Source organism: Halyomorpha halys, unplaced genomic scaffold, assembly GCF_000696795.3.
Source record: "Halyomorpha halys isolate HHAL.00 unplaced genomic scaffold, Hhal_1.1 Scaffold624.1, whole genome shotgun sequence".
Lineage (NCBI taxonomy): Eukaryota > Metazoa > Arthropoda > Insecta > Hemiptera > Pentatomidae > Halyomorpha > Halyomorpha halys.
The window spans coordinates 434,187-449,305 of record NW_027106861.1 but is presented as its reverse complement, the minus strand read 5'-3'; the positions used below and the strand labels follow the sequence as shown (position 1 = coordinate 449,305).

The 15,119-nt window shown below is 30.6% G+C and overlaps 1 protein-coding gene and 1 long non-coding RNA gene across 2 annotated transcripts in view; one reads left to right on the top strand and one right to left on the bottom strand.

The window, feature by feature from the left end:
- Sec3 (exocyst complex component Sec3) overlaps positions 1-15,119 on the bottom strand; it is a 17,877-nt gene extending 2,758 nt beyond the window's left edge. Inside the window, exons 1-14 of the mRNA XM_014427167.3 lie at positions 14,751-15,119; positions 12,772-12,861; positions 12,406-12,501; positions 11,228-11,333; positions 10,997-11,151; positions 8,565-8,792; positions 8,218-8,460; positions 6,400-6,513; positions 5,301-5,424; positions 2,511-2,743; positions 2,245-2,432; positions 621-831; positions 353-506; positions 134-279 (exon numbers count right to left, since the gene is read on the bottom strand). Of these exons, the coding sequence (XP_014282653.1) occupies positions 134-279; positions 353-506; positions 621-831; positions 2,245-2,432; positions 2,511-2,743; positions 5,301-5,424; positions 6,400-6,513; positions 8,218-8,460; positions 8,565-8,792; positions 10,997-11,151; positions 11,228-11,333; positions 12,406-12,501; positions 12,772-12,861; positions 14,751-14,912 (2,250 nt within the window). The 5' untranslated portion in view covers positions 14,913-15,119. The remainder of the gene's footprint in view (positions 1-133; positions 280-352; positions 507-620; positions 832-2,244; positions 2,433-2,510; positions 2,744-5,300; positions 5,425-6,399; positions 6,514-8,217; positions 8,461-8,564; positions 8,793-10,996; positions 11,152-11,227; positions 11,334-12,405; positions 12,502-12,771; positions 12,862-14,750) is intronic.
- Positions 10,356-11,927, top strand: LOC106684861 (uncharacterized). Its single transcript, XR_001343753.2, has 2 exons — positions 10,356-10,466; positions 11,717-11,927. It is a non-coding gene; the product is annotated as an uncharacterized lncRNA (long non-coding RNA).

Sequence of the window (15,119 nt, the reverse complement as noted above, 5' to 3'; positions counted from 1 at the left end):
CCAACAAACTTCTCCAAAAATAAATTTTTGTTTCAATTACCTAGATTCAAATAATTAAATTAACTAACTGATAAATTAGTTGAAATTAGATCATAATCGGAATCAATAACTGAATCATAAAAATGCTACTTACATTCAATTTTTCTAAAGGTCTTCCAAAATAGCGGGTTACATATGCACGGAGGGCTTCATTATACTTTACTTTGGCCTCCTTCCGTTGGTTATCAAGGACAGATATTTTAAGTTGAGAGAGTAGTGCATAAAGATGATGAAAATTTTCTTTAAAAAACACATATTTAAATGACATTAAAAATAAATTTTTTTTAAAAAAGCCTAAAATGGAATAACATACCCATTTTTACAACTTCAGCAGGTGTCTTAAGGTGGTCTGAAGCAATTACAGGTATTGATTCAAACATTGCTCCAACTAAACGAACATACCATTTATCTAAATCCGCTCGTCTAGCAGTATCTTTAAAAATATGTTCAGTTGTTTTAGCAAAAACCTAGAATAACAAAGATGGTGAAACTAAACGATAATTTAATAAATATTTAGAATCTAAAAAAAAGAATAAAATGTTTCATAATAAAAAAAAAGGTAGAAAAAATTAATAAGATACCTCAAAATTTGAAACAAACGGGATGATACCACATTTTGATTTTCTGCTCCCTCTACAATCTAAGATTGATTGCAATTGTGTTTGCATAAATTTATCATAATTTCTTTTTACTTGTACTAAAACTGAACCAAAACTTTTACTTAAAAAAGATCCAGCATCTTGGGCTGACATAACATGTTGAGTAAGACGCACTAAAATATATAAACAATATCTGTAACAAAAAATAAAAATAGTTAGGTATTTACAAATAAATATGGGGACAACTAAAAGTTTTTGAACAATTTTAAGTAAAAATTTAAATTTAACCCCTTTTAAATAAAAAGCTTGTGTGCATACATAAGTAGGAAGATGTGTAATAACCCTATCGATATTGTAAAAGTCTATGTCACTTGGCAACATCTGAGGTGATACCTTACCCCAGGGGTGACAAGGATCAGAAAGTGATCAGCACCTGTTAACGCAATGAGACTTTTCACAGCATTATAATGGGTACAAGATGTTAAGGGAACAAAATCCATTAAAAACAGATAGCAAGTGCCTGCTTTGTCAGCAGGCAGCTCAATTATAGTTTATCCCAAATACTTGTGCCACTTTGTGCTAATGTAGCCAATGAGGAAATAGCTTCCAAAAAGGTGATGCCCCTACGAACAACTGGGAGAGAGGGGGAATGGTCAATGGAGGAGGACTTAAAAGCGAACACAGAAGTATGGAGACTAAGCTAGGAGAAGAAGCCAGACCGAGCAAAAAGAGGACGAACGTCAACAAGATGAAGTCCTCTAGGAAGATGGAGATAGGAAAGATGGGCTTTTCGGAAATGCAACTCCAATTGGCTAAGACGTCGAAAAAACCCATGGCATTCATCACCCATTCAGCTATTTCCAGATATGTATTAGATAATAATTTATAATGTAATTAATATTTTATGGCAAACCATATTTATCTGGCTGGATCATTCAATCATTTTATAATTTCATTTAATCAAATCATGGACTAAATGTAAATAAATACTTTGTTCCTTTACATAGTTTATATACTATTATATTACCCAATACCACCCCTAATTATATTATATACGTTTCAATGGTAAAAATATTTTATAAATATAAAGATGTATAATTGGCCTTCAGCAATTATCCTGGCATCCCGATCAACAACAGGAATACATAGCAATGAATGTCCATAATTGTTGTAATAACAAATTCAATTCATGTATATGGAAGCAGATTCATCACACAAACTTTATTAGGTTAACTTTAGAATATGTTTATTAAAAGAGATAGATAAAAAAATTAAAGTTAAATCTACATAACAAGAAATTATTTAAAAAAAAAAAGTCTATCCACATCATTTAATAGGTCATTTTTATTCCAGGAGGATAATAACATACAAAAATAGAGATTTTTACTATCTGTATTATCATTGCATTTAATTATGCTACAATCTATTTTTCATGTTATTTATCAAAACAAAGTGAATTATTATGTAGTATTATGTTTAATATTTTTTCCTCATGATTAAAACAGTCGTTTAAGAGAACCTGTTCTTAAGATCAGAAAAATAAAATCATACAAAAATATATGTTAAAATGGTAATATACAAAATAAATATGTTATAATTGACCTACATGTTGTCAATTTTTTCATAATAAGATATGAACGTCATTAATTCCTGTTCAATGCATCCAAAAATGTCAGCCATCATTTTTCTAACTTCTTCATTCATTTGTCTTTCAACACGATGATTTGGTAAAGGTACTGATGGTTCTTCTAACTTTAAATCCCTCGATACTGTATCTAAAGTAGTCTGAGTATTCTAAACATAATCTTCAATTAACATATACCATAATTGTCAGCATTAATTAGGCTAAATAATCATTTTATAATACTTTACTCTAGTTGTAGGGCTGAGTATATCTAGTTGAAAAAAATTAATGCAGAATTGTTGCTCCGATAAACATACTGGTTCTAATTGAGATAATACTTTTTCAAAAATTTGGTTGAACCTTGCTCGTTCACCTGGATCAGATTCAGACCATTGTTCCCTTTCTATTCCTAACAATGCACTTGTACTGTTTTGACTTTTACTTTTATTACTAACATCTTCTCTAGATCCACCCATAACACCTGAAATGCAAATAGTAACCATACGACTAAATGATAACCTAAAAAAAAAACTTTATAATAAAGAAAAATGCTGAAAACAATCACTCCATGGTTTACTATTTGAATTAATGATTCATTATATCAGTAAATGACAAATAATAAAATATCTGGTTTGTCCACTCACACAAGTTTTCTAACCGCAAAGTCCAATACAATAATTGTTTGTATCTTTGCTAATATTAGTCCAATAAAGATCTTCATGGGTTGATGGGTCAACCCCACACAAGCCGTGTAATGGGATAAACTGCTACACAGACGGATCCTTAATGGAACAAGGATATGGAGGATGGATAAACCTAATCAAGGCACATCCATCTCGTTAGGAAAGCACACCACAGTGTTTCAGGCTAAGGTGTTTGCAATAAATGTCTGTGCTCAGAATTTAATAAAGGAGGGCATGAGGGAAAGGCTAATCATGATCTACACGAATAGTCAGGCGGCCATCTATGCGCTGGATAACTACGAAAACCCGCTCCAAATTGGTGGAGGAGTGTAAGGCTAACCTGAACTCTCTCTCCTTGGCCAACAAGGTATGGGTGGAATGGGTGCCTGGGCATAAAGGCATTAAAGGAAATGCGAGAGCAGACTACCTAGCAAGGAAAGGATCTGAGTATGTTCCTCTCACACCTGACCCCATATGTGGAATTAGTCTCAGCCATGCGAACAGGCATATCAAAAAGATTGCTGAGAGCAAGGTTGGGTTACTCTGGAGAAGTACCAGAGGGATGGAACAATCAAAAATGTTCCTCAAAGGACCCTGCCCGAAAAGAAGTAACTGCTTTCTTAATATGGATAGGAGTATCTTAAGATGGGTGACAGGACTATACACGGGACACTGTCAGTTAAACAAGCATCTCTATAAAATGAGACTGATAGAGTCCCCTATCTGCAGGTTCTGCAGAAAGGAGGAAGAGACAGCTTACCACATCATGTGCAAATGTGATGCAGTGGCAAGAACACAATTCCTCATCTTTGGTAAGGATTGTAACTTGAATCCCAAACTTTGCGTAACAGTGGATCCTTATACAGTGTCTAGATTTGCTAAGGTAATTGGCCTGTTTTGAGCAGAGGAGGGACGGCGTAAAATAGGCCCTCTGAGGCCGCAGTGCTTCTTGGCCGGAATTAAAAAAAAAAAAAAAGATCTTCATTGCCAATTTGAATTTGGCCAATCTTGAATTTGGTACTTATTTGAATGTTATGGAAGATATATACTTTTTGAGTTATTTAAAAAACTGATAAAAAAGTCAACTTTGAGAAATTGCCTACCAAAATACATTTCAAAACTAAATATGCCATATATTGTTTAATAATGATCTCATACCAATTTTTGTTGTTTTGAAGGGAATTTTATTATCTTAAAAATAACAGCTCCAGTTTATAGGTAAAAAAAGTGATAAGAATTTACAAATCTTGAAACATAAAACCTTTCAAATAATTATTAAAATTCATACTTTTTTCCTGCGTTTTCTTGAAAATATGTTTATTATAAAAAAAATTAAAGTACTTAATGGATTTTAAGTAATTTTCAACAAAATCGGTCCATTCATACACGAGATATTGCCATTTTTTTTTTTCCATAAGATTTTAAGAAAATAATTCCAGAATTCTATTCTTCCAGTATACTCATAAATGGCTGAGATGTGCTTAAGAAAAACATCTGAAACCCTCATTTCGAAACAAAAAAGGTGGATGGTAATCTAGTGATCTTGACTTTGGTGCCAGATCTAAAAACAAATCGGCTATTTATCTAAAAACAGACCAGGTGGTTTTAGAGAAAAGATGCAGACTGATTTTTATTTATTTTTTTGGATTTATGAAACATAAAATCTCAAAAATTGAGGGAGTGTTAATTTCATAGTTAATTGGTAAATAATAAACCAAAAAGATGAAAACTGTAAACATAATGATTAAAACAAGTACAGAGTACTATGGGTTGTCTGTAACTCAGGTGGTTGAGGCGCAGGTTTTAGCATTTTGAGAACTGCAGGTGGCACCAGTTCAAATTCTACCTGGGGTGTTGGGCTTTCCTCATAAGTCGCTGTCCCAGACCCCCTCCCCCTACCATGGTTAGAATAGCTTGGTAACCTATAGATAACCCCACGTATGTCAGAAATGACCAGGAAGATTATAAAAAAATAAAATAAATTATTCTGGAAATGAATGTTGTATATAATTTCTCATAATATTTATTTTGATTTCCTAGATAATATTCATTTAACTAAGTAGCTGACCCCTTTGAAAAAATAACTCATTAAAGGTCTCTGGAAATCAAACCCGTGATACATTGTTGGTATGAAACTTCACCAGGAAAGAAAAACTGTAAGGATGAAAGTATGACCTTCAGGCTTGATTTCAACAGTTTTTCTAAGAAAAAAAAAATTTAGTTTCTTTTAAAAGCATTAAACAAAAGTTTGTTGCCATCATAAGAATAGTAACCAATAAATTATGGAGACATAAGAATAAAATGAACTAATATATTATAAACTAAATATGATAGAACAAAATACTAATTAATTACCAGCTTGAAGAGATATGTTGCGTTTTGCTTCTTCTAAAAAATACTTGATATCTCGATCATATAGTTTACCCAATGCTGATGTGTATACTTTAGTCAATGCATGATATGCCTTTCTGTCCATAGCCTAAAATCAATTAATTAATGAGTCATTAATTTTGGACCAACTGACAAAGCAATCTGGGGTAAGAAAAATATTTCTTTTATACAATCAAAAATTGTATTTAAGGGTTCTCAGTACACCAACATCCACAAAATTTAAGAGATGCTAAGGTCCCTATGGACAATATGAAATGGCAAAAAACCATACCTAACTAAACAAATTAGAACTAGAGAAATAAAATAAAACATTAGAAGAGTTTTTCTTCATTTGAAACTGCTTTTCCACCTTTATAAAGTCATGAAATATAAAAGGTATAGATATAGGTTAGAAGAATAGGAATTCAGCAATCCAGCCATCACATTAGGTTTGGATCCTGAGAAGTTATGAATGTTTATTTTAACACAGGCCACCAGCTGAAAAAAAAAATCATCGAAAAAATCAAGTTCAAATTTTTTTTTATTTTGCATTACTATGAAAATTTTAGTTTAAAGGTTTTAAAAAATGCTAAAAATGAATGATTTGCTTAAAAAAAAAAATTGGTTGGTCTACTTTACTTTTAGTTTTTGTTATTTTTTATAAAATTAAACTCATTGTATATTAAAATATGATCAGAAATATTTGTTATACATAAAAAATTCATTGATTGGTATATAATAAATAACCCTTAAATTTATAAGGAGCAAAGGCAGAAAAAGAGAATATAAAAACTGGCTAAAAAGAAATAAAATATTTTTTTCTTCTAGTACTTCCGGCAAGAACCCTTTAATAAATGTCTAATATTTGTCAATCTATTATCATAAAAAAAAGTTTCATTGAAATTGGCGTTTTCACATATGTAGCCTCCACTCGTTAGTTGGAATGAGAGCACAGATGGAGTTCTTATATTTTTAGGAAAAGGGAAAAGAAAGCCTAATTTGACTTTAGGCTACCTTAAAATACAATCAACTAGAAGCAACTATACAAATAAATATATTTGAACAAAATAAAAACAATAATTACCTTTATCCAATGCATCAATTCAGTATAATTGTTTAACTCCTTATGTAAGGAAGAATGTTTAGGCAAATTCAATTCACGTCCCAGTGTACCAGTTTGCTCTCCGGGATCATTGCCCTATATTCAGGATTAAAAACAGGAAAATGAACTATAATTAAAATTTAAAAAAGGAAAAACAACAAATATCAAGATCTGCAAAATAAAAAACAATTACCTCAAGTATCTACCAAGTCCATATTACATGATATAAATAATGTTTTCCAAATTGATAAAAATTTAAAGAAAAAAATTAATTTTTAATGGTTTAATTTTGATTGATATAGTGAATTTTTCAATGATAAATTTAATAATGTAAAGGAATAAATAATTAATCAACCGTTCTGATCCCATTAAAATAAGTGCTAAAAATGGTTTCTTGAACAAAATAGATTTTCATGTGTTAGGTTAGTGATATAACTATAGAAGTATGTAAATAGTTTGTTCAGGATGCCAAACTGATCACATTTCAGGTGGCATAAATTGTTCTTGGATGAAGTCACAAAAATAATCAATGCTGCCACTAGGAATGGACTTACACTGGCTAGAAGAGACATATAACCCTTGTTATGGGAGATAATCCTTCCTATACATACGGACAATGAACCAAATGAAGAATAAAATGTATTGGGTTGTAAAATAAGTTCATAGCGTTTTTAACTGGTGATTTCAATAAAAACTTCACATTCTTTTTTAAATTAAAGGTAATTTTTTAACTCTCTCCTCTAAGAACTCCTCAGATTTTTGCACAATGAACTTCTCTGAGTGTGTTTTGCAGTCCTTGAGCGAATATAAGTGTTTCCCATTAAGAGAGTTTTGAAGGGCCCTGAAATAAGTGAAAATGTGTTGGGTCAAAGTCTGATGACTAGGGTAGGTAGGTGGGGGATGGATCACATCCCAGCCAAATTCCAATAATTTCTAAAAAATCGCTAATGGAAATGTGGTCCAATATATTCTTTTCTGTCAAATTGTAAGGAACCCATTATCATTCCGAGAAACATATTCCGCAGCCCCTAAATGGTTTGAGACATTTGCATGAGATATGTTAAGTGTTTCTGTGATATCCTGTGTCATAGAGTGAGGGTTGTCTGTAACCAATGTTTGAATTTGATCATCTGTTAGTTCCTGAACGAATTACGCCTTCAGGGACTAAACCTTAAGATCAACGATCATTGTGGATCATTCGAAAGCAAACGACACTAAATACATTAACGGACTTTTATTATCACAACACATGTTACAATACTGGGAGGGAACATGGAGGTTACCCTAGGTCTCCAAAGTCACAACATCATCAACAGTTGAAGGACAACCCGAGAGCTTTGTGTCTTCCATGTCAAAATTTCTGGTTCTGAACCAAGCAAACCACTCACGGACGGTGCTTTCTCCTACGCCATACACACAGCAAATTTTGTTAACCGTCCTTTTCGGAAATGAAAAATCATTACATAGCGAAAATGAATTTTTTCTCTCTTTCATTTCTAGCAAGCGAAACATCACTTACAGATAAGGAATCTCCGTTGAAACTGATGCATAAAAGCACCTTAACTAATCCTTTTTTAGAATATATAAATATTATGGACCAAGTAAACATGATTTTATAAACACAGACAGGATTAAATTGAAATATTGAAAAATGCTACAAACTTATTTTACAACCCAATATATACTCACATTAGGGAATGAGTCGCTCATTTGGTCAATTTGGTAAGGCAAATTTTTTTTTTAATACATTATGGTACCAAGTGAAACTTAAAAACAATAAAATCATAATTTAAAACATACCAAATGAATAAACAGATTGTTCAGATGTCGAGATATAATTTGAGAAAATTTGCTTTTCCATTTGTCAAATCTTTTCTTCTGTTCTTGCACTGCTGAAAGTTGAATTAGGGCCGGATGGATTTCAGCATTCATAACAGCCTGTAATGCCTTTCCAGCATTGATTGCTTCCTTCAAACCCTGAGCTGTAGTAAGATCTGCATCAACTAGTGCAACTTGATGTTTACTATCCAATTCCAGCTCTAGCTGCAAAAAAACAAAACAATAATAATAATAATATAAAGGAAAAATAAGTAAATTGAATTTATTTATAGAAAGTTTATTTTCTAGAAATAAGTAGTGTCTCTTACTATCACTTTTTCTAATTCTGTAAGAAGTTTCTGATTATTCTTGTTAGCAACTTCTATAAGCCGATTTTTTTCTTCCATTTTTTCCATTGTATTACGCACATGACAAATTATTTCATCATAAGCATTTAGCTGATTTTCGACTCTCTCAACTTCTGCAATTGCTACATCCAAATGACCCATTAAAGATGAAACGCGTTGCTCGGAAGCTAATACACTTTGAATATTTTCCTGCAACCATGAAAAATCAATCATGAAGAACTGCACAAAAATTTAGCAAGAAAATTTGATATAACACTAAAAATGTGGATCATTGAGATAAAAGTGGCTTCCATTGAAAATTTAAATCTGTTTATACAAACTATTTTATACTCTTTCTCTTGATTATATTTTCTTTTATGTCTAGAAAAAGAAGATGGTCCGAGTGGTGTTCAAATAAGGTTACTCAAAAATATTAATAAAATAAGAACCTATGCTTCACCCCATGCTGCAGGGCTTCATCAGAGTTATGACTATACATTGCTTCACGAGAAATGAGTCTTATTAATAAATAAACCAGTTTATTGCAAAGCCACATTCTCACAATTTTATATCAATATTTTGCAAAGTGTTTAACACTTAAGTAAAATGTGTAACTATATTAATTTAATTAAACTTTAAAAATGAAGAATGAAAATTTAATACTTTTAAAAAGGCTTAAAGTAGAAGATTTTCTGTCATTGAGAGAAGATGTGGGAACTATTACATTAAAACATAAATAAACTATTACAACACTAATAGACAATAATAATGAATTAGGTCTCAAAATGAATAGGAACAAAAGAAACTAGTTAGCAGTTGAAAGAGTTTGATTTCAATGAAGGTAACATGTTTGAACATGAAGGTATATTTAAGTATTAAAGGTCTAAACCGTCAGATTCTTGAAAACAAAACACAGTAAAATATTTCCTTTAAAGAAAGATGAGTCGACTGGAGAATTAAGGCAAATACAAAACACAGTATTATGAAACCTTCAATTGGTGATTAGAATTAGAGAACTAGTGTAACACCAGTGTTAGACAAAACGTAATTGGAATTACATAAGATTGTAATTAGGAATTATAATTAATTTGTAATAACTAGAAATTGTAATTCCAGACGACAATTACAGTGGTACATTAAGTAGTTACAGTAACCAATTATTAATTGTAGTAGTAACCAAACTACTTTAATTGTAATTTAATTTCAACAATAGGCCTGTTTCAAAAACCCCTTCTGACGATCTGTAAACTGTATGGAGCATGCGCAGTACAAGTTTTGCCTCCCAACAGAGTATGCGCCAACTTCCAAGGGAGTAGGCACAGTACAAGTTTTGCCTCCCAACAGAGTATGCGCCACTTCCAACGGAGTAGGCACAGTACAAGTTTTGGGAGACAAAACTTGTACTGCACATGCTTCATACAGTTGCGGACCATCAGAAGTGGTTTTTGGAACAGACCTATTATCACAACAGTGATTGGTAATTGTAACTGCTGTTTACTCAACACTCCATAATGTTATATTAAATAAACGGACTGAACAATAAGCATAACAATAGAAACAACCTAAAAGTCCATGAGCAGATGAAATTTGACCTTCTAGATTTGGTTATATATCTGTTTCTTATAGGTATATAAGAACAGATTATATATTATTATCATTTATATTATCTCCCTCTTATATGAAAAAGTTTATTGTGATCACCATGTAATATCACTATTTAACATATGATCACCATATGAAATATTTCATTTTACACATAAAGTGAAATAATAAAAATGAGTTCTAAAAAATTTAGTTTAACTGATGAAGAATGTATTTTGTGAAAAAAAAACAAATGAAAAAGGCTATCTGCATCAAATCATCCCGATTTTAACGGGAGTTACAGTGTAATATCCACCTTTTACCCTTTATAATAATATATACCCCTTGTGTTTATATATATAGATTACTAACCTTTAGCACTTATCTAAAATAATACCAATAAACCAATACAATCTGAGCAACCAGTAGTACAATCAAATGAACAGTTGTATAATTTGTAAAATAGTGTTTGGCCTGCCGTTAGGTGAGGAGGGGGTACTACTCAAGTTAATTTTTATATTTATATAATTTTTATGTTTCAATAAGCCATTCAATAGACATTTTATGAGATCTTTATCATTGGAAGATTTACTGGGGTAGAATATATAAGTTTACAACTGGAACTTCTGAAGAGTACCTCACAATATAAAAGTAAGCATCGAAAATTGTTAATAAAAATCTCATGAAGCAAGTTAGCATCCAAATGATCGACTAAAACACAAAGGAATACATATTTATATACTTACTAAGACCATTTTCAGTTTGATTGAGTTAAAGATTGATCAAATTACAGTGAAATCGTACAACTTCATACAAAGAAAAATTCAACTTACACCATCCAGAATTGAAAGATCTTTGGCTAAAGTTTCCATAAAAGCTTCAGCATTGCTCACAGTAAAACCACAGTCTTCCATTAACTGAATCAAATCTTGTTCTTCTTTCTCAGTAAGAGCCTGATAATCTTCTACTTCACCAGGATCGACTTGTTCTTAAAAATATTAAATTTAAAACGGACTTTATCAAACAAACTAAGGTGAAATATAATTTTATTGACTAATAAATACCGTTTAGATTTGTTTGATTTTCTACAGGCATTCCTAGGTCACCTGCCACCCATTCCGGGGGAAAGTTCTTGAATTCAGGCTTCTCTTTAAGATAATGACAGCATTGCTAATTAGATTAAAATTCCAAGTTATTTATTGAACAGGAGCAAAAACAAATGAAACTAGCTTAATAATAACTATAGATAATCAACTTAAATTACATTAAATACAGATAATTGATTTTATGAAATATGTATAGATAATAAATTATAAAGAAATCAATCAGTAACAAAAGACAAAAAAATAAATTAAACGTTTTATTACACAATCAACATTTCAAATCCAATATGTGGGCTCTCCTCAGAGCACAGAGCACGTGATAGAATACCTCTGTCACAGGAAATATGAGCTCTATTAGTTTCAATAAAAGGGATCTTGGTCATGTCTAGATTTTATTATTTGTCACAGACTGATTTCCAGATAATTCTAATTCATATGAAGCGCATTTAGGGCCAAGAGGGAGACCCAGAATATAATGGAAGGACTACATCTCCAACGGGAGAGAGAAGGAAAAACCGGGATGCCATGAGGGTGCTGGCTTGGGATTGAGAGGCTTGGTTTGCTGGACAGAGCCACATCCATCCTGAAAGGCACTAAGGAGGAAGAGAAAAAAACAAGATTTCATAGAATAGCAATAAATAGTGCTAAATGACGATTTTCATGATCATACTAAACTTTTAAGACGATCTGTTAATCATTCCTTATATGATAAACACCATTTTGGAATTTAATACCTTGTGTTAAACCCTAAATATAAGAGTACAATATAGAGTATAATCAAAATCCGAAATAATATAATAAAATCAAAAACTGTCAGCTAACCATATCAATTTCCTATAAGCCCTTTTTTGTAGGTTGCAAGCCAGGAGATAGATTTTGAAACATTACCAAGAACTTATTCTTTACAAAAAAGAATACAGAAAAAAATACAACATTCAATTCCATTACACCAAAAGGAATAAAAATTAGGATATATAACACAAAGAAAATAAATAAATTAAAAAAAGGACATACATTTTTATAAATTTACCACATTCGGCATTAAATAAATGAACTGGTTACTGCAATTCCATAAATGCTTCTTGGATTAAAACAAAATACTTTTCTAAAGGAAAATAATAAAAATAAATATAGAATACCTTCCACAAAACTATGATGAAGCTCTGTCTTTCTTGAGCATTGATTGCAGACCATTTATAAACTTTATCAAAATACAAATCGAACTCTGTGTTATCCTAGAAATGGATTTATATTATATAGTATTTATCATGTATGCTAATGCTTATATTAATATAGTATTTATATGTATGCTCATCATTTCTTTGATTAAAATAAAATACTTTTCTAAAGGAAAAAAATATTTAAGATAAATATAGAATACATTCCACAAAACTATGATTAAACTCAGTCTTTCTTGAGTACTGAATGTGGACCATTTATAAACTAATATTAAATATATTATTGATTTTGTATTTAAATACTATAATTTCATAAAAAAAACTCACATATGAGGTGCTCTTTCCATCAACCGACTGGATCATGGTGATTGGCCAATTACGCTTCTTCTTGAAATTACTTTTTTCAGTCTTTTTGACCTAAATATAGAATTATACTTATCAATAAGCAGTATTACACCTGTACACAAATGTGCCCAATGAAACAATTACTAATTGATAATACAATTAGGAAAACAAATATATGATACAAGGAAGCATCATAATCCAAAAAATAAAAAATTATGTCAGGGAACAAAAAGGACTAATTTACAAACAAAAAAAAAAATTTTCTGAGAAATATATTTTTATTAATTGCTTCTGTTTCTAAATTACATTAATAGGAAATTTATGATTAAGCCTCAGCTACTCTGTGTCCATGTCCAAATCGTAAGTAAAAATTTATGCTTAATGATACAATAATTATAATAATGACTTAAAAACATAAGATAGGGGCATGAATAAATAATTATTAAAAGTAGAATAAATATACATTAAGTTACAAGTGAGAAGAGGAAGTAAGGAAAGAGGGAGGAAATGGAGAAGCAGAGATTGATATTGCCTTTAGCACGAAACTCCCCACTAGCTAAATTATAAAATAAAGGAAATAAAATATGTAAAATAATTGAGAATATATAATTTAAAAATACTATAGATACATTTATTTTTACTTATATGTTGAACAATATATACAAAATGTTCAAGACTTGATTGAAACCTTAATATGTTTTTTTAGATTTGAGAATTACAAAATGCAGAATATTGAAACAATTTAAAGAATAAAATAATTTGAAAAAATGTTTTCTACTCGAGAATCTGTAATTAATAAGAATCATTAATTCAGAATTCGAAGTCAGCCAAGGATACTTAAATGCCTGTCATAATGACAAAGTCTTATGCAATGAGATCCTTAATAATAAAGAGGGATTCTTATGGGAAATTAATTTCTTAAATGATAATGTTCAATAAATGTGTAAAATTTTTCATACTATTGCACACATATAGTTAACAACTGTAGAAAAATTGTTTCTGGTTTTTGACGAATTAAGCCTTTTGGACCAGTTGTATCGAAAAAGTATCTGATGTGAAATTTTTTAAAAATAAGATTTACTAAGAGAATCCTTCATTGAAAATACCTCTTTATGTTGGATAATCCAGAGTTAAATACTATGGACAGGAACTGATGTAGGTAACAAAGTAAAACACACCATTAAAAAAAAAACAACTTCATTTTACAATTATAAAAAATAGAGGTATCAATTAAGTCTTGAACAATTTCTAAGTGGAAAATTAATAATTGAGAAGGTGTAAAAATATTGGTGTTTAAATAAATTTAAAGATAATGTTGTTTCAATGGAGATAAATAAGGAATTCTACGTGGTAATAAAAATGATAAAGGACTTATTTAAAGCAGGTATATACAAGTTAGAGGGCTTGGATGTGGTTTTTAAAAAATGGACAACAGAAAAGTGTTGAACAAAGTAGGAATGTAGGGAGGTTTTAATTTCTAAAGAAATAAAAAAGGTAGACCACTAGGAAATATTTCCGATGGAAAACAACTTTCTTTCGACTTACAAATTATACATGAACAACTCCTATGACTTTTCATTACATCTCCAACAACATAGTCTCCCATATCTACAAATAAATCAGAATAAAGTAGGAGGAAGTGAGATAGAAATGAGATTGATGAGTTCTTGGAGGGATAGAATAACAAAATTTTGAGAACTGTTTGAGAGTAACAATGGATATCTGGCTAATCACAGAAATGTTATTGCAGCGGTAGTGTAGGTCAAAAATTACTCTAAGATTTCAAACTGAGGGATGGAAGTGAATCGGTAGGCTAGTGAGGTAGAAAAAGGGAATGAATTAAGGTGCTTAGAGCCGTTCAACTAAAAAATTATTTTAATTTAAAGAAATCATTTTTAATGCATTATTTTTAGTAAAATAGAGATAAGTAATAATAAGAAACTATAATTGGTTTCCCACACCTGATATATTTTGACAGTTATTGGTGATTCCTTAGAAACCACAATGCAAAGGAAACTAGGTTTCTTCTTCTTTAATGCCTTAGTAACTTGCACAAAAGCTAATAATCTTTCATAATCTGTTTCAAACACTTCCCTTTGAAGAGTATGTCTAATAGCAGCCATTGTCAGGAGTGATCAATTATATTGTAAATATATATTTAAAAAATACAAATCAAAGTATTAAAGGTAATCCTTATCTTTGAAGATACATAATAGAGAATGTTTTTACAGTTACATAAAACAAAACCAACAAAGAAACTATCACACAATAAAACAAAATATAAACAAACTCTAATCAACACACTTATGTCAATAACCAAACCCGGAGTA